General features: G+C 36.3%; 1 protein-coding gene across 1 annotated transcript in view; it reads right to left on the reverse strand.

Annotated features, from left to right (window-relative positions):
• IntS1 (integrator complex subunit 1) overlaps positions 1-22,536 on the reverse strand; it is a 194,235-nt gene that overhangs the window by 130,918 nt on the left and 40,781 nt on the right. Inside the window, exons 10-14 of the mRNA XM_090373768.1 lie at positions 17,332-17,477; positions 16,376-16,517; positions 6,619-6,801; positions 5,443-5,551; positions 2,904-3,024 (exon numbers count right to left, since the gene is read on the reverse strand). Coding sequence (XP_090229894.1) covers positions 2,904-3,024; positions 5,443-5,551; positions 6,619-6,801; positions 16,376-16,517; positions 17,332-17,477 — 701 coding nt within the window. The remainder of the gene's footprint in view (positions 1-2,903; positions 3,025-5,442; positions 5,552-6,618; positions 6,802-16,375; positions 16,518-17,331; positions 17,478-22,536) is intronic.

Below are 22,536 nucleotides of genomic sequence, written 5' to 3' on the forward strand. Positions count from 1 at the left end.
GCATATATTATTGCAACTTCATTTCCAGATTGGAAAGTGTTCAGTATCACGATTTGCACGGTAAGGAGGTTCATAATTGTTGATCTGTTAGATATTGCAAAATGAATTTGTTGAGGCTCACTGGCCAGGATCTGTTGCATCAACTTTGGCAGTACAGCTTAGAGCTTTCTCCAGTAGTTTCAAGAGTGTAGATGAAGTCAATATAGGCTTATAGTGCTCCATGAGGTTAGGGTTAGTAATTTTTGGCATAGGGATTACAGCATACTTATTCCAGTTTTCTGGGAAAACTCTATTAGCAAAGATAGAGTTATAAATAGCTTGCAGTGGTTCAATTAGATATGGGCTGAGACACTTTACCATAAAGTAAGCAACCCAATCGACTCCAGCTGTCTTACTGGCCTTGAAGGAGTTAATACTCTGTATCAGCACTTCTTTTGTGATAAAAACAGACTCCAGCTCATTATCAATCAACGGAACCCACTCAAACTCTATAACTTGTGACTGATGATGCATGTTGGAGAATCTACTTATGTGGTCCATCCAAGCTTCACCGTCAATTCGCTGATATGTGTCATTCCTATGCCTGCCTCAGGATAGCTTTCCCTTGTCAAGTGTATCTTTCATGTAGCGGTTGATTTCTTTAGATTTTTCCCTAATAAATGTTGCTCTGGCTAATGAGTAGTTAATTCTGTTTGTGTACTGTTTGACAGTTTCCATTTAGTGTGCAGAGTCTGCTTTAATTTAAAGAGGACAGTTAGGCTGAGTTCCACCAGGCTCTTGATCTTGATGAGATCCTTACAAGTTTGGAAGCTGCAAATTCTGCAACAGAGTTGATCCAACTGGTTAAGAGAGATATTGCGAGTAAGGCATCACATGTGAATAGACAATTCCATGGAATACAGTTAGCAGCATATAAGCATTTATTCCGGTCCAGAAAGGCTAGCAAAGTCACAAACAGGATCTTCATTTGGCATTTGTCCTTAACAATGAAGTCAATACAGGGTTGCATTATGAGGATAGCGAATGGACTATGATTGGATAGAAAAAAACGTTTCTGGCCGTACATCAATTAGACATTTACTGGAAGACAGAATCAGGTCTAGTCTATTTTCATCTCTTGTGGGTTGGTCATTGATAAGAGAGATGGAGCATGGCTGCAGCCTATTTATGATGAAGTATCAGAGCATGCAGTGGACTTCAGAATCATCACTAAAGCCCAAAAAGTTTCGTTTACAGAAGTCCAGGACTAAGATGATGCTGATCATGTTTTTCAACAAACAGGGTGCAATTCACAAGGAATTTGTAACTGAAAGGAACAGAGTCAATGGTGTGTTCTATGTACAAGTGCTTCAAAGACTATTGAAGTGCATTTCACATGTGAGGCTGCAATTTCAAGAGAAAAGCAACTGGTTCTTGTTGCATGACAATGTCCCTACCCATTAGGCACTTGTTGCAAATATGTTTCTAATGAAACATGGCATTGTACAGATAAACCATCCACCCTACTTTCCCAATCTAGCACCAGCAGACTTTTCCTCTTTTCCAAGGTTAAAACTGCCCTCAAAGGAAAGAGATTCTGGGATGTTGAGGACAAAGAAAAACATAACCCCTGAACTGAATATCACTTCTTTGGATGCCTTCAATGATTCTTTTCAGAAACGTTTAGAATGGTGTAAATAAGTGCATCCAATCAGATGGTGATTACTTTCAATAAAAATAAAGCATTTCTGAGTTACTTCACTTTGCATGCTTTTTATTGCACCAGTCTGGAACTCAATGACAATTAAGGGATCATGATACGTACACAATTAACGGATCATGGTATGTACACAATTTTTGTAGACATGGTATGTATACAAAAATGTTTGCACACATACCATAGGCGCATTATAGCCTCAGTTGCTGATGCGCCAATAAAACCCAAACCAAACACATACCATGATCCCTTAATTGTTTTTATTCGTGCACATGGCTAATATCAATATTGTTAACTAAACCTCCAGGGTTCTGCATGGAAAGGAGAGAATTAAGAGCATATAAGTCATTTAAACTATTACTACTAGTGATAAATTTAATATATCAGTATAGGGATGATTTTAATAAATCAGCATGATTATCCCAAAGTATTTCATATAGAAGTCAACAGTTCTATTATAGTTGTAATGAATCTAAAAGAAGTAACTTAGACCAAGTAGTCTTGAGCAAAATTATTACTATTCTTTGAAATCTCATGGATTTCAATGAGTTACTTATTTCAAATATAATATCACTCTCCTTGTCAAATGCATTATTAATACTAAAATTATAAAGTTACTGTATTCATTTTTCTGCATCCAATTTCTATTTTCCTCCTTATATGATTCCATTACAGAATATTCTTAATTAGAATTTCTGCCTAAAATACAATCTATTCTTAAGTGATTTTAAATTGTGTTAGGGCACAATTCTCACATAACATATAACTGCAGAAAACATGTAGAACAGAATTCAACTCTAGCAAGACATCTTTAGCAAGTATTCATTTCAACCGCTTTCAGCAGTGCCATATGATGAATGCTAAATCTTGATACTTGGAGAGCATTTGCAAAAGAATATGATCTTTATACTCCTTTTGAAATTCCTTTTCAGTTCATATACCTTTAAGGCATATTGCATTAAGGGAAAAGGTGGGGGTTTTGGGAGAAACAAAATTAATGAATTATTGAGATACTGATGAACCATGCAGAGCATTCTTAGATATCCTGAGTTATCTATATGACTGTTTTATAACTATTAATGTGGTCATTTGAAATGACAAACTGAATTTTTTTCATATTCATAAATCAATGCATTTCATCAATAAACAAACATGGCTGTTAATACATTAAAATATTAAATAATAAATTGTTAAAAAGTTAAATTACCAATGTATGAATTCATTTCTTCCAGGTTTGAACATTTTTGGTACTATAGTATGTAGCCACCAAACAGCATCTCTCTGAATTGTTGCTACTTGCATCTGATAATTCCTCAACTGCTGAATATCTATATATAAAAATAAATGGAAATGTGCATTATTTATTTTATTTTATTTTTTTTTCAAATATGCACTTGTATCTATCTTGTATTCACAATAAATCTACTCTGGCAAAATGAGACAGAGATTTTCTTCAGAATTTTATACAGCATTATAAAACTTGGATATTATCACAATTCTAATGGCAAAGTTGAATTGCATTAACAAAGAAAACAATCATATAAAAGAATAAACTAAGCCTTTTACAAATTAATGAGACTTACATCCTTTATAACTAAGGTTTGATGCAAAGAAAGCAATTCAAAACTTTTTATTGTTTCGAAGTGATTTGCCTTGCATTCGAGCATATTTTTATTGTGTTTTTTTGCATTAAAATTTTTATTAAAAATTTAATTACAGAGAATCTCAAAAAATTAAAGGAAAACCTCTTTCTGATTACAACTGATCCAACTATAACTTTGGCTTTATAACTAGAAGGTCCATTACAATAAATTTAATTAAATTACACAGTATTGTAAAATATTGTGCATTATAGTAAGAGGGCAACATTTATTAATAAAGAACTGATTTATTTAAAAGGAATGACTTGTGAAGTAAGTAATTTAGATTTTGAAACATAATCCCATCATGGTGAAGAATGAAGTAGTCTAGCATAATAAAAGAAAAGTCAAGCCACTAACGTCAATTTTTGATTTCTTTGGCCATTAGTAACTGATAATATTACCAAGCATGAGAAAAATTAGATTTATCAGCAGTTGAAAGAGGACTGACTGCTGGTACCAGAAGTGCCCCACCCAAAAAAACATGTTGAGCACAGGCTGTTCTTCCAAAGTTGTTGTGAAGCTACACAAGAACTGACAAACTGAGAGCATGAAAAGCAGCCACCAAAAGAAATATGTTAGGAAATCAAAAATGAATATTACTATTAACCCACACATTGGAATACATACAATGCTGGGCAGTTCAATTCATTATCTGACCTGAATAATATTATGATGTGTCTCCCTTCTCCACCAGTTGCAGCATAAAAGCAGATATCCCATACTGCTATAGTAACCCAACATAACTGTGACTTTTATGGTGAGAGGAACATTGTGAATGGATGGGCAAACTCTTGTCTGTTTTGGAGGATTTTGATACAGACTACTTTGGCCAAAGTGCTTTAGTCCAGTCCAGCTAATTTGCATTGCATGGTCTTTATTGTGTTTTCACAAGCTGATCTGCATGTTATGGAATCTGAAAAAACCCAGAATAACAGCACTAGGAGAAAACCCCACTCTCTCTACTTGAGATTTGCTAGCTACAACTTCAAAAAAGGCCACATGTATGCAGATACAGTTTTCAGAACATTAAGAGGACTTTGCCTTCCTTCCTTCATTCACTCACTAACTTACCAGATCCCCACTGAGCAATCAAGGGAAAAGCTCAAACAGATGATATCACTGAAAGAGAATGATATGGCAGTTGACGTGTTCTCATCTGGATAGACGTTATCTTGATGGACGTACACAACTCCAGATACTGGAAGTAGTACTGTAACCGGTGCACACTACTGTACTGAGGTAATCCTTCCACGTGTGCATCTGTTCAGAGGTGCCATTGGTCCCGAGTTCGTGTTTATGGATGATAACGCCACACCCCATCGCACTGCAGCTGTTGATGCGCTTTTGGAAAGTGAGGACATTGTTCGTATGGATTGGCCTGCCTGTTTCTTCCAACCTAAATCCCATCGAACACATATGGGACGCCCTGGGGAGATGCCTAGCTGCATGTCCACACCCACCAGAATATGTTCACTAGCTGAAGATGCCGCTGACAGAGGAATGGACGATGTCACCGCAAGAACTCATCAACAACACTGTTCTAAGTATGGACAGGTGGTGCAAAGCCTGCATCAACATTAGGGGTGGCCATATCTCCCACTGAGAACCACCTCTTCCCTTTGTTCCATCTTTGGCAGCGATGCATCTGTATCATAGCAGCCAGTACTATGTTGCCATTTTTGAATAAAGTCCCTCTGTACCATTTTGTTTCCATTGTTGTGTCGGTGTTGTTTCCTTCATCATTTCTGTACCTCATGAGGTTCCTTTGGTATGCTTTTCCCATATCTAGGCCACTCCTATGAGAAGCTACAGGTGAAAACCTGACTGGTCTTTAAATTTTGCACACCAATGTATGAATCCACCAAGGCCAGTGCAGTGAAATTGTGGGATGCTTTGCAAGCAATATGGCAGGACATAGTAAATACCACTTTTATAATTTCTAAAACTTACTCTGTGGTACATTAAAGCCACTATCCAAGTTTTGGAAGGTCCAACACATTATTAGTCACCAATGAGTGTGCATGATCCAAAATTCAAATCTGTTTCAAATGCTGAAATAATAATTAAATTGAAATAATAAACTGAAAAAAACTAAGTGCTTACCTTTCTTATCTTCCCTATTATAAGCAGCAACTGCTTCTCTAACTGACGGACTGATCGCTAAAAATATGGCAAGAACAACCAGATCTGTTATTGAGAGGAAAAGCCTTTCCTAAAAATCAAAGACAGAAAAAAAATGCAATAATACTAACTTTTAATTATATTTTAAGTTAATAAATTTTTTAATTTAATAATAATTTTAACGTTTAATAATAATATAATAATACAGGTTATGAAATTGCAATGAATTAAACAAATTTTTAAATACCAACACTGACAGAATATTAATAATGCTAAACGGTAATTCCAACATTATAACTGCTTAACAGAACTTTAGATGATGCAGAAGCAGAAATGTAGATGACTGATAATGGAATAGTTTTTATTTTTCTATTAAAGTTATGAAGACTGACGACATTTATAAAGATAATCCTTACAAACCAATTAGTTTAGTTAAAGTTTGCCATACAGATCCACTAACAATAATAAAAAAAAAAAAAAAAAAAAAATGCAAATCACATTATGAATTTTAAGTTTTTCCAATCCTGGTCCAGAATATCTGGACGTCACTCACTAACTTACCAGATCCCCACTTACCCAAATCTGTTACATTCATTTGCTGTATCATATCGGTGTAGATACACCATAGTTTACCCATGAATTAAGCTATGTACATAGTGTGAAGGCATCGTTTTTAATTGTATCTCATATTGTGGCTACCTTCACAATGAGATACCAGGTGTTGCACTACTTCAAATAAGTAATGCTTCTCTAGTAGAAAAGACTACTATTATTTATTCTCAGTGGATACCACCACCCAGACGGTAACCATTTCAAAGCTGTTGGCCTATAATCGGTGGGTGGGCAGGTACTCTGATAATGCAAACATGCCATCACAGTTGCGAAGTGTATGAGATACAATTAAAAACGATGCCTTCACACTACGTACATAGTTTAATTTATGGGTAAACTATGGTGTATCTACACCGATATTATATAGTTAATCTGATCCAATCTCACCCTTCATTCAAAGATTTACACATTGAGCTTATCTAATTATCTAGAGCATTATTTGCATTAAAACTGAAGTATGAAGTAAATATTCCTCGATGCTCTACTTACAGTTTATCTTCAAAAATAAAATTAAGAAATTCACACAAAAAAACTGACAAAGTTTACCTTAAATTGAGTTTCCAGATCTCTGAAACTAGCTTCTCGTCTCTCTTGCAGCAGTCCAAGGCAAAATGTAGAAAAGTTAAAATCATAACGTACTGTTCTTACAATTTCACGAAGCAGCACTCTTAGGGCTCTGAGATAATCATCTCTGTTAGTAAGCAAATCTTGAAATACTTCTGATAATACCTGGCATTTAAAGGAATAAAATAATAAAAACTTAATTATGAAGATAATATGAAAAAATTGTAAAACCCAATAATAACTACAATAATTTTAAAAAATAAGCATACAATAACTTTAAAATTTAGTGTACTTTCATATCTATCATGACTTTTAGAGGAAAACTTCTTTTAGAACTATTTTAATGCTGAAAATAAAAATGTTTAAGAAAGGTTAGTAAATTATAAAAAATTCTATATTTGATTATTACAGTTGTTATAACAGAAATAACATAACACGACATAACTGTCTTATAATCATTGTGCTTTGTGAATCAAACCATTCAATGTATATTAATAACATTGCAATTTTATATAACACTAAAGGCAACAGAAACTGGAACACAGCAAATGGGCAACCCAATTTTGACTAAAGTTGGTGATTATGTTAAGAGGATTGTTGGTAATATTAAGAGGGATTATAGGAATAAATTATTAAATTTTCAGGGAATTTGATTCATTAATCAAGAGATATAACACTATGCACAAATTCTAGAGTTGATATTACTGTTTCTTTTAACATAAAAAAAAAAAAAAAAAAAAAGGAAACTGTAGCCATTATCAACCCACTGCAGGATGGAAGTCTCCTCAACAATTGATGCTGAGGGAAATGGACCATAATCTGCCATGCTGGTCCAGTGCAGGTTGGCATAGACCGTATTTAGCAGTCAGAGGCTTGAACCCCAGTCTACTCAAAGAGTGCATGCTACTGCACTCCCACTCCTGACCACTCAGCTACGGAGGCCGTTTCTTTTAACATAAAAAATTATAAATTTTTTGAAAGCTTATAATTAAAATTTATTTTATTCCTAGAATAATGCCAAGAGGAAGCCAAATTGTTCTGTATTTCAAATGATGGATTTCGAGATAGGATGGGTAATTGGACTACAAGAGGACAGAATGTCATTTTGTGATGTTGCTGAATGAGTTAGACGAGAAGTATGTACAATTCACTGATTTTGAATACACTGAGAAGAGGTAAGCAAATATGTTCAAAGACATGGAACTTTCCAGAAATATCAATGGAAGGTAGGATCAGCGTATCTGACAGATCTCTTTGACAAACAGGTAAGCTGCTTCTGCTCAAACTATGAGCACTGTTGTGCACCATGGAACATCTTGCATAGTTTACAATCATTTTCTGGAAGTGAGACTGTGAACTCAAGTCCCAATGAACTGTTTTCCCCTTGCTCCTGCTCACCAGTGGTGTTGTGCACGGGTCAATCGGAGAGTGAAATGGCATTCGTTAGTGTTTAGTGATGCAAGCCACATCAGCCTTGATGTGAGTGATGGATGGTCAGATGTTGGGGGAGGGGGCAGACTGTACAAGAGCAAGATATGTATATTGCAAGCTGCCAGTGTAACAGGTTGGGAAACCATATGGATATGGCACGAAAACAACTCTCATGTTTGTGAAGGGCAGTACGATAGCCTACTATTATGTTAAAAATGTCATAACCAAGTGATTATCCCATTTTTGGAAAATATCAATAATGTAATATTCCAAAAAAGATAATGCCCATCCACAAACCACTAACATTACCAGACTGCTCTTCAACAGACTACAATAGATTGTGAGTTTACCAGGTCTGTTTCCAATTGAACCTGGAATGACTGGAAGGCTCCTTACACCAAATTTGGTATCAGCTCTTTCAATCCCTCAAATTTAGAGTGCAAGTGGAAGGCCTGGAATGACATACTGCAAAATGATATCCACCACCTCTTTGATCAAATGCATGCCAGAGCCATTGCTTATACTTAAGCACATGGGTATCACATCTGATATTAATTTTCAATAATGTAAACATTTTTCATTGATATATCAAATAAAACTTACTACTTCAATTTGAAAATTTAATCATTTATTCCTATAATTGCTCTTAACTTTGGTTAAAATCAGATCGCTCTTTCGTGGTGTTCCAGTTTTCATTTCCTTTAGTGCAAATACTTTTTAACCCATAAGTTACAAACCAATGAAACAGGAAATATGTTACATAAAAAAAATAAAAAATATATGTATCCCAATCTTGAAATTCAACAAAAATAATCCCATGTATTCTTCATGAAGATTGCATGGGATTATTTCATTATTAATAAAATATTTAAAAATAATAATGAATGCAAGCATGAAGGAGAAACAAATAAATTGGTTTTCTGTAAATTACAAGTCAGTGCAATTGCATCATTTCTGTACATAGCCAACTACTTAAGTAGTTATAAATTGGCATCATTAAGTATATCTCATATTGTGAATACCTTCACAACGAGTTGCCATGATATTGCACTGCCTCGAATAAGTAACACTTCGCCATAGGAGAAGACTGTTGTTACTTATTCTCAGCAGATACCATCACACATATATACGGCACCATTTCGGAGCTTATTGGCTCCTCATCTGTTTTCAATTGAACCTGGAATGACTGGAAGGCTCCTTACACCAAATTTGGTAGCAGCCCTTTCACTCCCTCAAATTTAGAGTGCAAGTGGAAAAGGCCTGGAATGACATACTGCAAAATGATATCCACCACCTCTTTGGTGGGGCAGGTACCCTGGTGTTGCAATGATGACAACCCAGTTGCAAAGTATAAATCCACAATATGAGAGATGCAGTAATTTAGATTATGATATAGTTTAGGGCTAAAGCCTCAGGTTACGTAAAGAGTTTAACTAGTAGAGGCTTTAGCCCTAAACTATATCGTAATCTAAATTACTCCACACCATCTTTCGTATTGTGGATTTATACTTAACAACTGGGTTGTCATCATTGCAACACCAGGGTACCTGCCCACCCACTGATGAGGAGCCAATAAGCTCCGAAATGGTGCCATATGGGTGATAGTATCCGCTGAGAATAAGTAACAATAGTCTTCTCCTATGGTGAAGCGTTACTTATTCGAGATAGTGCAAAATCGTGGTAACTCGTGAAGGTATTCACAATATGAGATATACTTAATGATGCCAATTTATAACTACAGGCAACCCCCGTATAACAAGGTACTTCTACAACACGGTTTTGCTCTAACACAATTGATAAATTGCGGCATTCCTCACACAACATGGTACTTACATAACATGGTTAGAGAATTTCAGTAAAACTCGCATAACAGGGTATTTTTGAGCTTTTTTTTTTTGCGGGGAAAACCCTGCTATTATGTTGGATGTCATTTTTTAACATTTCCACATTTTGAATTCCCGTTGTTGACGTGCTAGTCAAAAAATTATTGAGAAATCCCTGTATTTTATTTTGTTGGGAATTCCCGTGTTACGTTCGGTGCTATTGAACTTGTGGAAAAATATAAATTTCAAAGTTTTATTACTATTAGACAGCACATCAGGCCATCTAAACGATTTAAGTCATCCAAACGTTGAAGTTATGTTCCTACCACCAAAGTTGTACTGGTTTAATACAACTTCTTTCATTCAGCCATTAGATCAAGGCATTAAATCCACCTTTAAAATCCATCACTCATTACATCAGAAAATCGTTACAATGGCTTTTGCAAAAAAATTGATTCTGAATCTATTGAAGTAATGGAAATATTTCTCAATTTTGGACTGTATCAGAATCATAGCTTTATCGCCGAAAGAAGTAAAATTGTCAATAGGTGCGTGTTGGAAAATTGTATGGCCAGAGTCAGTTCATTCAGGAAATATGATCGAACAGCCAGATAACGGAATCGGTGCTATAGTAGAACTTGCTATGCCGGTAAGAGGGTAAGGTTTTGATGATATGACTACTGAAGCCCTTGTGGGTAGCACAGTTGATAGAATAGCCTTCCTCCCCACACCGGGTGAAAAAGACCTGAGTTCAAATCCCATCGATGAAGGGAGGAATTTTTATGGGTCTTTTTCACAACATAGCTGAGTTAGTCAGGCGAGGGTAGCATGGTTTTTCCTTCTGGAAACTCTGGTTTTCGTCCAGCAAAACAGAAAATCAACCTCAGGACCCATCCAATTTATCGACAATATACACAGAGTAACATGGCCTTAGTCACCAATGCTCCTAAAAAAACAAAAAAAGATATGATTACTGAAGATGTCCAAGAATTACTGGTAGAAAACGAAACCAGCATAGTGGATTTGGTGCAAATGGCATCGAAGTTAAAACCAAATCAATTAAGAAGATGTTAGCGCAGATGAAAATTCTAAACTTCCAAATTTTACACTAAAAAGCATAGTGGGAAGACAAAGTCAGCCAAGCAATTAGAATCTTATTTTTTAGATGCAGATTCTTGAATGAAAGGAACCCAAAGTTCAAAATGGACTTCAAAAAATTCCATACGATGAAATTCACAAAGATTTACCAAGCAAAAACAAACAAACCCAGATTACTGATTTTTTAAAGAAAACAGAAGATATATGAAATCTAGAATGGTGTATTTTTGTTAGTTTTGTTAACATTTTGTTAACAAAATAGTGTATTTTTGTTAGTTTTGGAACATAACCCCCCCCTTTTGGTACTTTTTCTTAGTCCTATATAACACGGTTTCGCACAACATGACATTTTATAGGAACCTAATAACCATGTTATACGAGGGTTCATCATCATCATCAGCCATTTTCAATCCACTGCAGGATGAAGGTCTCTCCAGCAACTTTCCAGTTCCTTCTGTTTTCAGCACTGGCCATCCATTTCCTACCCACAAACTCACGAATTTCATCTATCCATCTCTGCCTTTGTCTTCCAGGATTTCTTCTAGCTCCTCTTGGGTACCTTTCTGTTATTTTTTTAGTCCATCTGTCATCATGTCTTTGAGCTATGTGTCCTGTCCAAGACCATTTTAGTTCTTTAGTTTTGATAAGAATGTCCTTTACTTGAGTTTGCTGCCTAATCCATGTGTTTCTCTTCTTATCTAACAGTCTGATTCCCAATATAATTCATTACATTCTTTGCTGTGTAGTTCTCAGCTTCTCTTCCATTCTTTTGGTGAGTGCCCAAGTTTCACTTCCATAAGTCATGGTGGGGAGTATACATTGGTTCATTATTTTACGTTTCAGACAAACTGGGATATTGCTCTTCAATATGTGACTATATTTCCTGAATGCTATCCATCCAAAATTTATTCTTCTCTTGACTTCCAGCCATTTATCATTATTACAGCTAATAACTTGTCCCAGATAAGTACATGACTCCACCTTTTCAATTACTGCTCCTTCAATCATTATTTCCCTTTCTGTGGCATACTTGTTCATCATTACTTTTGTTTTAGCCATATTCATCTTTAGTCCAAAATCCTTACTAACCGTACATAACTGATTAAGATTTTCCTCTAATTCTTTGGGATCGTGGCTTATGACCACAATGTCATCTGCAAATCGTAAATGGTTTAGGCACTCTCCGTTCGCATTGACTCCTTTCTGCGACCAGTCTAATCTTGTGAAAGCTTCCTCAAGGGCAGCAGTAAACAGCTTCAGAGATATTGTCTCCTTGTCGAACTCCTTTCTCGATTTTAAATTTCCTACTGTCTTTGTCTAGTCTAAATAATACAAAGGTCTTTGAGATAACAGAAGAGGAGAAAAAGCAGTATGTACTGGAACTTAAGAACAAGTTTGAGCTTCTGCAGACTGTTCAGGACCAAGATATCGATGAGGAATATTACAACTTTCTGAAAGTGATAAAGCCCAAGAAACCTATAGGGAAAAAGAAATCCAAAGAAGAAAAAATTAGTCAAGAAACACTTGTTATGATGAACCGAAGACGACAAATGAAGAGCAAGAAAAACACTGACAGGGAGAAAATTGAGTATACTGAGTTATGCAAAGCCATTAGAAAGAGACTCAGAGAGGACATAAGAAGATTTAACACAAGAAAAGTAGAACAAGCATTAAGGGAAAACAAAGGATTTAAATCAGCAGCCATGAGCAGTAATACAGAAACACAAATGATACTGAAACTGAAGAATAGCGATGGTGTACTTATAAACAGCAGAGAAGGCATAATTCAAATAGCAGAAGACTACTATAAAGAATTATACAAGGAGCGAGGGAATGATGGATTGCAAATTAGCAACACATACAACATACCTGATATTCTTCCTGATGAGGTAGAACATGCATTGAAGAAAACGAAGAATCAGAAAGCCCCGGGGGAAGATGAAGTTACTGTAGAGTTGTTAAAATTGGGAGGAAGAGACATAATACAAAAACTGGCAAGGCTCTTCACAAAGTGCATTAGAAAAGTTGTGACGCCTAAGCAGTGGAATAATGCAATCATAGTTTTGCTGCATAAGAAAGGAGATAAATCAGAAATTGGAAATTATAGACCAATTAGCTTGTTATCCCACATCTACAAGTTGTTCGCAAGGGTCATTACTAACAGATTAGAAAGAATACTTGATGAGAATCAACCGAAAGAGCAAGCTGGCTTTAGGACAGGATTCTCAACTATGGATCACCTTCACGTAATATCACAGCTAATGGAGAAAGCAAATGAATATAAAACACCATTATGCCTGGGATTTGTAGATTATGAAAAGGCATTTGACTCCATACAGCATAAGGCAATGTTTCGGGCAGTGGAAAGACAAGACATATATATTCCACATATTATGATTTTGAAGAAAATATATGAGAATGCTACCTCCTTTATTAGACTAGACAAAGACAGTAGGAAATTTAAAATCGAGAAAGGAGTTCGACAAGGAGACACAATATCTCCGAAGCTGTTTACTGCTGCCCTTGAGAAAGCTTTCAGAAGATTAGACTGGTCACAGAAAGGAGTCAATATGAAAGGAGAGTACCTAAACCATTTACGACTTGCAGGTGACATTGTGGTGATAAGCCACGATCCCAAAGAATTAGAGGAAAATCTTAATCAGTTATGCACAGTTAGTAAGGATTTAGGACTAAAGATGAATATGACTAAAACAAAAGTAATGATGAACAAGTATGCCACAGAAAGGGAAATAATGATTGAAGGAGCAGTAATCGAAAAGGTGGAGTCATATACTTATCTGGGACAAGTCATTAGCTGTAATAATGATAAATGGCTGGAAGTCAAAGAAGAATAAATTTTGGATGGATAACATTCAGGAAATATAGTCACATAGAGCAATATCCCAGTTTGTCTGAAACGTAAAATAATGAACCAATGTATACTCCCCACCATGATTTATGGAAGTAAAACTTGGGCACTCACCAAAAGAATGGAAGAGAAGCTGAGAACTACACAGCAAAGAATGGAACAAATTATATTGGGAATCAGACTGTTAGATAAGAAGAGAAACTCATGGATTAGGCAGCAAACTCAAGTAAAGGACATTCTTATCAAAACTAAAGAACTAAAATAGTCTTGGGCAGGACACATAGCTCGAAGACATGATGACAGATGGTCTTAGAAAATAACAGAATGGTACCCAAGAGGAGCTAGAAGAAAACCTGGAAGACAAAGGCAGAGATGGATAGATGAAATTCATGAGTTTGTGGGTAGTAAATTGGATGGCCAGTGCTCAAAACAGAAGGAACTGGAAAGTTGCTGGAGAGGCCTTCATCCTGCAGTGGATTGAAAATGGCTGATGATGATGATTTGATTGGATACTATGATGTGGTTACAAAGGAAATGGATGCAAAAAAATAATTTTAATATCATACTTGGATTTCAGAAAAGCTTTTGACACTGTTGCACATGGAAGACTACTGTACAAATTGGAGCAGAATGGTATTAAGGGTAAGTTGCTACAATGGATAAAAGTGTGGTTGAGTGGGAGAAGACAGAGAGTGGTAATCAATGGACGCTGCTCTTTGTGAACTAATGTTATTAGTGGAGCCCCACTGTTGTTTTGTATATTTATCAATGATATTGATGAAGGTATATCTGGCTTAATGTCGAAGTTTGCAGAGGATATAAAGGTTGGCAGGGTTGTTAATGACAGTTATGGCAGTGTGCTACTGCAACACGATATAGAAAATTTGGGCAGATGGGCTGAGAAGTGGCAACTGAAGTTTATCATTGACGAATGAAAAATACTGCATATGGGTAGAAGTAACCCCAGAGGAACATACTAACTGTGTGGTACTACACTTAGGGTGGTAGGAAATGAAAAAGACCTGGGAGTAATTGTGCAGTCAGATATGAAGTTTTCTGAGCAATGCAGACAGGCTGCCAGACTAGGTCATGGGGTTTTGTCAATGATATACAGGAATTTTGTTGGCAGGGAAAAGGAGGTGATGTCCCGCTGTATAAGGCAATGGTCAGGCCATGCCTTGAATACTGTGTGCAGGTCTTGGAGGCCTCATTTAGGAAGGATGGAGAGTTGTTTGAGCATGTATAGAGCAGGGCAACAAGATTGGTGAGGGGAATGAAGGGATCCTCTTACCAAGAGAGGCTTAAGTTCTGCAAACTGCTGTGGCTGAAGACTAGGCACCTGTGAGGTGATCTGATTGAGGTGTATATGGCTTTGAATGGGTTGAGCACACTGAATTCTGATGGGATTCTTCCACTTGCTCAGATTACAAACCTAAGGGGGCATAGGTTCAAACTGAGGAAAGACAGTTGTAGAATAGATGTGCAGAAATTTGCCTTTAGCCAGTGGGTGGTCAACTGCTGGAACAAACTTTCATCTGTCATTATTGAAGTTGATAGCTTAAATAAATTCAAGAAGTAACTGAAAAAACTTTTAGAGGGAATAGCTGTGTGAATTTTTTTTGGCTGATGCTACATAAGCTCATATGCTTGCTTTCTTGCATCATATGCCTCTATTACTATCACTATATTATGATTCTTGGAGTTCAATTTGCAGGTTTTTGACGAATGCAGAAAAGAATAATTTTCATAGAGTTTGCCATATATGAACCTCCCTGTCACACTTCCCAGCAGAACCTTGGCTCATCACTAAAGACCACATGTCACTATTTTTCATCATTCCAGGTAGTTTTATCTTTGCACTACTAAAACTAGTATACATGATGAAATGTGGTGAGCAGATATTGGCACAATGTCAATACAATCCTGCCTCTAATGCTTGTTGATATTTGTTGTTCCAAAGGTGAATAAACATAATTTCTAATCTTTCTCAGAGAGGTAAGTCTGCCAGACAGTTTATTTTGGTGCTCATTAACCTAGACAATGGTTGTAGATGTGTTCTGCAATCTACTGACACTAACATCAACAAAATAACCTAAGATCTTGTCTGACATGAACAGCAATTTACAAGATGGATCATTCGGTTTCACAAAGCAAAACTATATGACAGTTGAAACTCATTCCATTGGGGATACACTGCTAATACACAACCTTAAAATCTTTAAAAATATATTTTTGACGATCTGTTTCACCAACATTTTCTTCTTTTGAAATTAATAACAGAATATGTTGCAATGACCACTACAATTACTCTGTACTTTGTTTACTTTCACTTCCAACTTACAGTCCATTTGATCATTTGTATATCATCATGTTTCCATGGTCCATTAACTCTTTTAGGGTGGTGCAAAGTTCCTGGCACTAAATTCTGTATATTAATTATATTTTAAAAGATATAAACAATTCAGAAATTAAACTTAAAATTTAAAAATCACCTGGAAGTGAACCTTTAATAACTTACCTTTGCTGCTCTGTCAGATGAATGCTGAAAAATAATTGACAATAACTGCATGTTGTTGGGATTGCGAGAATTTGATAATTCATTATAAATGGCATGTTTCAGCACAGTACTTGGATTATCTGAATGTTGACCAAGGAGTTCCCTGTAATGTAATTCAAGTATAAAAAAGAACTTAATGACTGATAACATCAAAATGAAACTACTTAAAAATGAATAACATATTTGGAAAATGCATTTTATGCAGACTAAGCAAATACAAGAAATCAATAACTAGCTGTATAAAATAATAGGCTTTTAATAATTTTTAAATTTTTTGTTTACTTAAGTTTAACAGCACCTACAACTGAATGACAGTCTCCCTTTAGAATTATTATTCAAAGACTTCTCGGATTAGGAAATGAACTTTAATAGGCATGAATCATTATTCCACAGAGTGTTTTACACTGAAGCACTAAGTACCTGAGCCTCTGTGATGATGTCAGACCATTACTTGTGATAAGTATATAGCACATTCATATTTATACATAAGATTTTCTAATTTCCTTATTGTTATTCTTATTATGATGTAACCTCCACAGCTTAAAATGCATATCACATTACTGCTATTTCTAATTTAATATTTTCTCAGGTTAATAATACTTATAATGCTACCAATAATAATCATATGCCACTTTATTTTAGTTCTTTTAACTACAATATTATTGGAATATGTTAAATAAACTCAACTAGATACTCCATAATTACAATCTTCATTTTGAAATATCACAAAGAAATGCAACTCAAAAACTGATACTGCTGATAGCTATGTGCTGTTGTTTTTAAAAAGTACAGTTGCAATTAACTGTTGCATCTTATTCAATGTTAACAGCAATCAAAGTTACTTCTCTTTAATGCAATAAAGATGCCTAATATTAAAATACAGTGGAGAAATGGAAATTAATAAATACATAACTTACTTCATGCATAGCAGAAAGTGACTGATCACAGGCTTAGTCTTGGTACGAATCTTGATTAGCAAGCTAATGACATCAACATCATGTTGATTATGCTGGCAACAATTCAGACAAACTGCAAGCAACAGATCTTGTGCGGGTCGTGTTAACTGATAAAAGTAAAGAAATTATACAAAATCAGAAGCACCCTAACTATGTTTGGATCTAATATGGTTGTTACATGTTTATCATGTGTGCTTCAAAAATTAAAAAAAAGGTGAAAAATCATTTATTTCGTATTTACTTCTCAACATTGAAAAATACATATTTACTTAATTTAGTTCTGCATTACAATAATAAACAAATAAAATTAAGCAAGCATGCTTTTTTGTAACTAAAACACAAACATATTTTTGTTATTGTTATCTGGTTTTTTTTTAAGGAGCATTAGCAACTAAGGCCATATTGCTCCTGGAATATGTGGTGGTCATTCCCTGATCTTTCTGCTTCCTCTGTATTTGGTGGTCACGGGCTCGAACCCCAGTCTAATCAAGAAGCATGTGCTACGCACTGCTGCTCCTGCCCACCTGGCTACGGAGGCGGCACATACATATTTTTGTAGTACATCTATTAGAATGTATTAGATGTGCAGAAATCTGCCTTTAGCCAGTGGGTGGTTAATTGCTGAAACAAACTTCCATCTGTTGTTATGGAAGTTGATAGCTTAAATAAATTCAAGGAGGAACCGAACAAACTTTTAGAGAGAATGGATGTGTGAAATTGTTTTTTTTTTTGGCTGATGCTACATAAGCTCATACGCTTGCTTTCTTGCATCACATGCCTCCATTACTACTATTACATGCAAAGAATGTATATATGAAAAGAACCATTCATATAACTCTATACATGAGTACAATCTCACAAGCAGCATGTTTACTGAAGACAGACTCAAGATGTATGGCTATATAGTGCACTGATAATTAATCCTTTCAGCAATGAGTTTTCCCTCTGTGTGCGTGTGTCCCTCATAGTGAATTTTCATAGTGGAAGGCCCTGTGGAGTAAGTCATTCATGGTATTTAAAAATTTTGTAAAATGAAAACTATTATATAAAAATAATTTTATATAAAAAAAATTATTTTTTTTTATCTATTAATATTTTTTTGTCTTCCCTCTTCATTTTTGAGGTAGGATTATGCTGGCTGAGATAAGGGCCCCCCCAAATCTCAATGTTTGTGGGATTTTCTTGATTCTTCATGTTTGCATTGGCACTCGTGGAGAGCCAGTACATGTAGATCTGACTTGATTGTTGTTGGGTTTTATTGGCGCATTAGCAACTAAGGCTAGTAGATCTGACCTGTCTCCCATGGAGGATACACACACAGATGTGGCATGGATTGGTATTGGGCAGACTTTCCTGGTAGCAAAGTAGTCAGAAACAACTAAACAACACACAGACACTGCACGACATAGCACTATACACATTTCTGGCCTTTTACAGAGTTATGTATCATGACAATGTACTATGGTGGAGTTGAACTAATGTTTAGGAGTCACCCTACATAAGATACAACACATGTAAGCACACAGTTTGTTTTTTTGCATTGCCAAATAATAATGCAACAATAATAGACAAATAATAGTACAATCTAATATACACATGTGAATATAGTTTGTACTATTATTCAGTACAAACTTCAAATTTTACACAGAGTAATGTTCTATATTTTATACTTCTTCCATTATTTGTTTCTACATTAGTTTCAAATTTTAGAAAGTTTTTCAAGAGACAAGTACATTATATTTTGTTTTATATTATGTATGTTATTTAATTTTTTTTTTTCATGTGAGAGACTGTTTACAAAGACTAAATGAATCAGAAACAGCTAATATCTTATAAGAAAGTGAGAATGAAGACATTTTTGAAGATGATTCAGATGATTATAATGATTTATCCAGACTTTATCATCAAAGGAAGAAACACAAATTACATCCTTGAGGTTGTCACAGACATTCTCTCAGATATTCCAGACAAGCTGTACTTGCTACCTGGGAGTCTAAAAAGCTGATGGAACTGATATTCGGGTGACACTCAAGTCAAGTGGACCCAATTTCAGCGAAGTCCGGACAGTCTGTGGCAGCCAAATCGTCTGCTTGCACCTTCATGATGGTGGGACTGTAAGTAATCCTGGGTATAACCACCATGCACAGGCACATGGTGGGTGATCACCCAGGTGTGAACCAACGTAAGCAGGGGTCAAGGTGTGGCACCCACAACACATGGAGGAATGCCACCCCTCTGTGTTACCAGGCAGTACTAGGTAGTAGATGACTCTCATCAACCGGTGCAATACCACCACTTTGCTTATTGGAGGCTTGAAATGGTGGAACCCATGTTTAGTCTCAAGAGCTAAGTTCCGGTCAACCCTTCCCCATCTCTTCCACCATCATGCAGTGTGATTGATGACTTTTGAGGTGATGATGAACATCGTGGCGAGAACAAATCTTCCTTACATTTTGAGGGTACAGCTCTAAAATGGTGTTCGCAGGCCGGCCACTAGTTAGTACACCGGACCGGACCGAACCGATTGGTAACTCTCTAGGAGGCTTCTGGATCAGCTAGTGTATAATCTTGCTACCTCTACTCTGCCAGAGAGTGACTGGAGGGAATCCGAGTAGTGTGTATACGGGGGGGGGGGCATTGTCCAGGCCACGTTATATCAAGGATCTGGGTATATTCTTACCATGTGTACGCCATATCCAAAAATTTCATTACTTCATACAGCATGTCCCACCCACTTTTTCTTACCATTGAATACACCATGAATTGTCAAACTAATAGAGTAAGCTTATCTGCGAAAAGATCTAAACCTCCCAAGCACTTCCTAATTCATTTCACAAATATACGTGGTCTCAATTCTAATCTCAACGATGTCCATTTCCACTTGCCAAACCCCATGTACTTTTTCTGACAGAATTTCAGTTATCAGTTGATTCAACTACTGCTCACCTCAGTTGCCCAAATTATTCGCTGTATGATTCCTTTCGCCTCAAAGGTGGTACTTGTGCATATGTCCATTCCGATATTCCCTGTCAGAGACTTGGCAATTTGGAATCTTCTCTTTTCGATCCTCTCTGGCTTAAAAGCTCTCTACCTCACTGTGTCAAATTCATCTGTTGTCTCTACCGTTCTCCCAACTCCACTAATCACTTGAAGCTCTTTGACTTCCTCTCTTTGCAACTTCACTTTCTCCAGTCCAACTTTCCTAACAGTGAGGTAATTTTCCTTAGTGATTTTAATGTTCACAACTCCAGCTGGCTTCCATTTCCTAGTCACACCGACCCAGCTGGTCAAGATGCTGAGGTTTTTGCAATTACTAATGACCTTGTACAGATTGTTCATTTACCTACAAGAATACCAGACAATCCTAACCATACAGCCAACATGCTTGACCTTTTTCTCACAAACCACCCTTCTAAGTACACGTTCGAAGCGAGAGGTCCTTTAGGCGCCTCAGATCACAACTTGGCGATTGTCTCTTCTCCAATGGAGCCTTTATCTCATGGCTATTCCCAACCTCGTATTGTTTGGCATTACAAGAATGCAAATTGGGATGACCTGCGAGATTCCTTTTCTTCTTTTCCTTGGTCAGATTACTGTTTCAAAACTTCTGATGTCAACATTCGCTCAGATCATGTCAGCGAAATTATTCTTACAGGAATGGAATCCTTTATCCCACATTCCACTTTAAAATCTCGTGCTTTATCTAAACCTTGGTTTTCCAATAAATGTGCTAAGGCTGTTCAAGAGAAGAACGTTGCATACTGTAATTGGCTTGTTTCTAATTCTTCAGTTTCATTTTCTGCCTACACCAAAGCTTGCAACAATTGTAAACCAGTCATTAATCAGTCCAAACTAGAGTTTGAACAGGCTAAGAGTAGAAAACTTGTTTCTTGCCCTAATGTAAGCCAAGCATTCTGGTCTCTTGCCAAAGCTATTGGCCGCAACTTTTGCCTATCTCTGTTCCCACCTCTATCCAAACCAGATGGTTCTGTTGTCACTTCGGCCAAGGATAAAGCTGACCTGCTAGCATCCCATTTTTCTTCCAACTCATGTATTAATGATCTTGGTAAAACACCTCCCACCATTCCCAACACGCTCCATTCAATGCCCCTGTGGTCTTCCATCAAAAGGATTCAAAAAGATTTTGACGAATCTTGATGCTAAGAAAGCTCCAGGTCCTGATGGTATTTCTCCAATTGTTCTCAAAACCTGTGCTCCTGAACTTACTCCTGTTCTTTGCCACCTTTTTTCACTTTCTTATTATAATGATGTTTTTCCTTCTTCTTGGAAATTTGCTCATGTTCAGCCAGTTCGTAAAAAGGGTGACAAATCCCTCCCATCCAATTATCGCCTCATTGCAATTACTTCTACTCTTTCTAAAGTAATGGAGAAATCAATTAAACTATCTAGACACCTTCCGTCTGATCAACGATCGCTAGTATGGATTCCGTCAGGGTCGATCCACTTGTGATATTCTGGCTTATCCATTTATGGGCAAATTCATTGGAAAAGTTCAGTGAAACATAAGCAGTTCCTGTTGACATCTCAAAGGCTTTTGATCGTGTTTGGCATAAAGGTCTTCTAAACAAGCTTCCATCTTATGGTTTGCCAACTGTTTTTAGTAATTGGTTATCCAGTTTTCTCTCTAATCGTTCACTGAGGGTGATGGTAGATGGCTCTCTGTCTTCTAACTTCACTAATGCTGGTGTCCCCCAAGGTTCAATTCTTTCCCCCACTCTTTTCCTCTTGTATATTAATGACCTTTTTGCATTGACTGGAAATCCTATCCATAGTTTTACTAATGATAGCACACTGCATTCCACTTTCCATTTTGAGAAACCTTGTCCTGCTCAATCCGCTTCAACTTCTTGAAAATCTGCTACCAATTCCTTAAATGCCAATCTTCAGGTAATTCTCCAGTGGGGCAAAGACAACTTAGTTGATTTCAATCCTTCTAAAACTCAGTCTTGTGTCATATCTCACAAAAAGGATTCTTCTGCTCCTATGCTTATCTTTGGTGACACTCCGATTTCTAGGCAAAATTATATATCTCTTTTGGGGATTACCCCGACTTCTAATCTCTCTTGGCACAAGCACATTACAAATATTGCTTCCTCTGCATCTAAAAAACTTGGGTGCTATAGTTTTTTAGATGCAGAGGAACAC

This window comes from Mastigoproctus giganteus, chromosome 5 (assembly GCF_048544385.1).
Source record: "Mastigoproctus giganteus isolate SK-2022 chromosome 5, ASM4854438v1, whole genome shotgun sequence".
NCBI lineage: Eukaryota > Metazoa > Arthropoda > Arachnida > Uropygi > Thelyphonidae > Mastigoproctus > Mastigoproctus giganteus.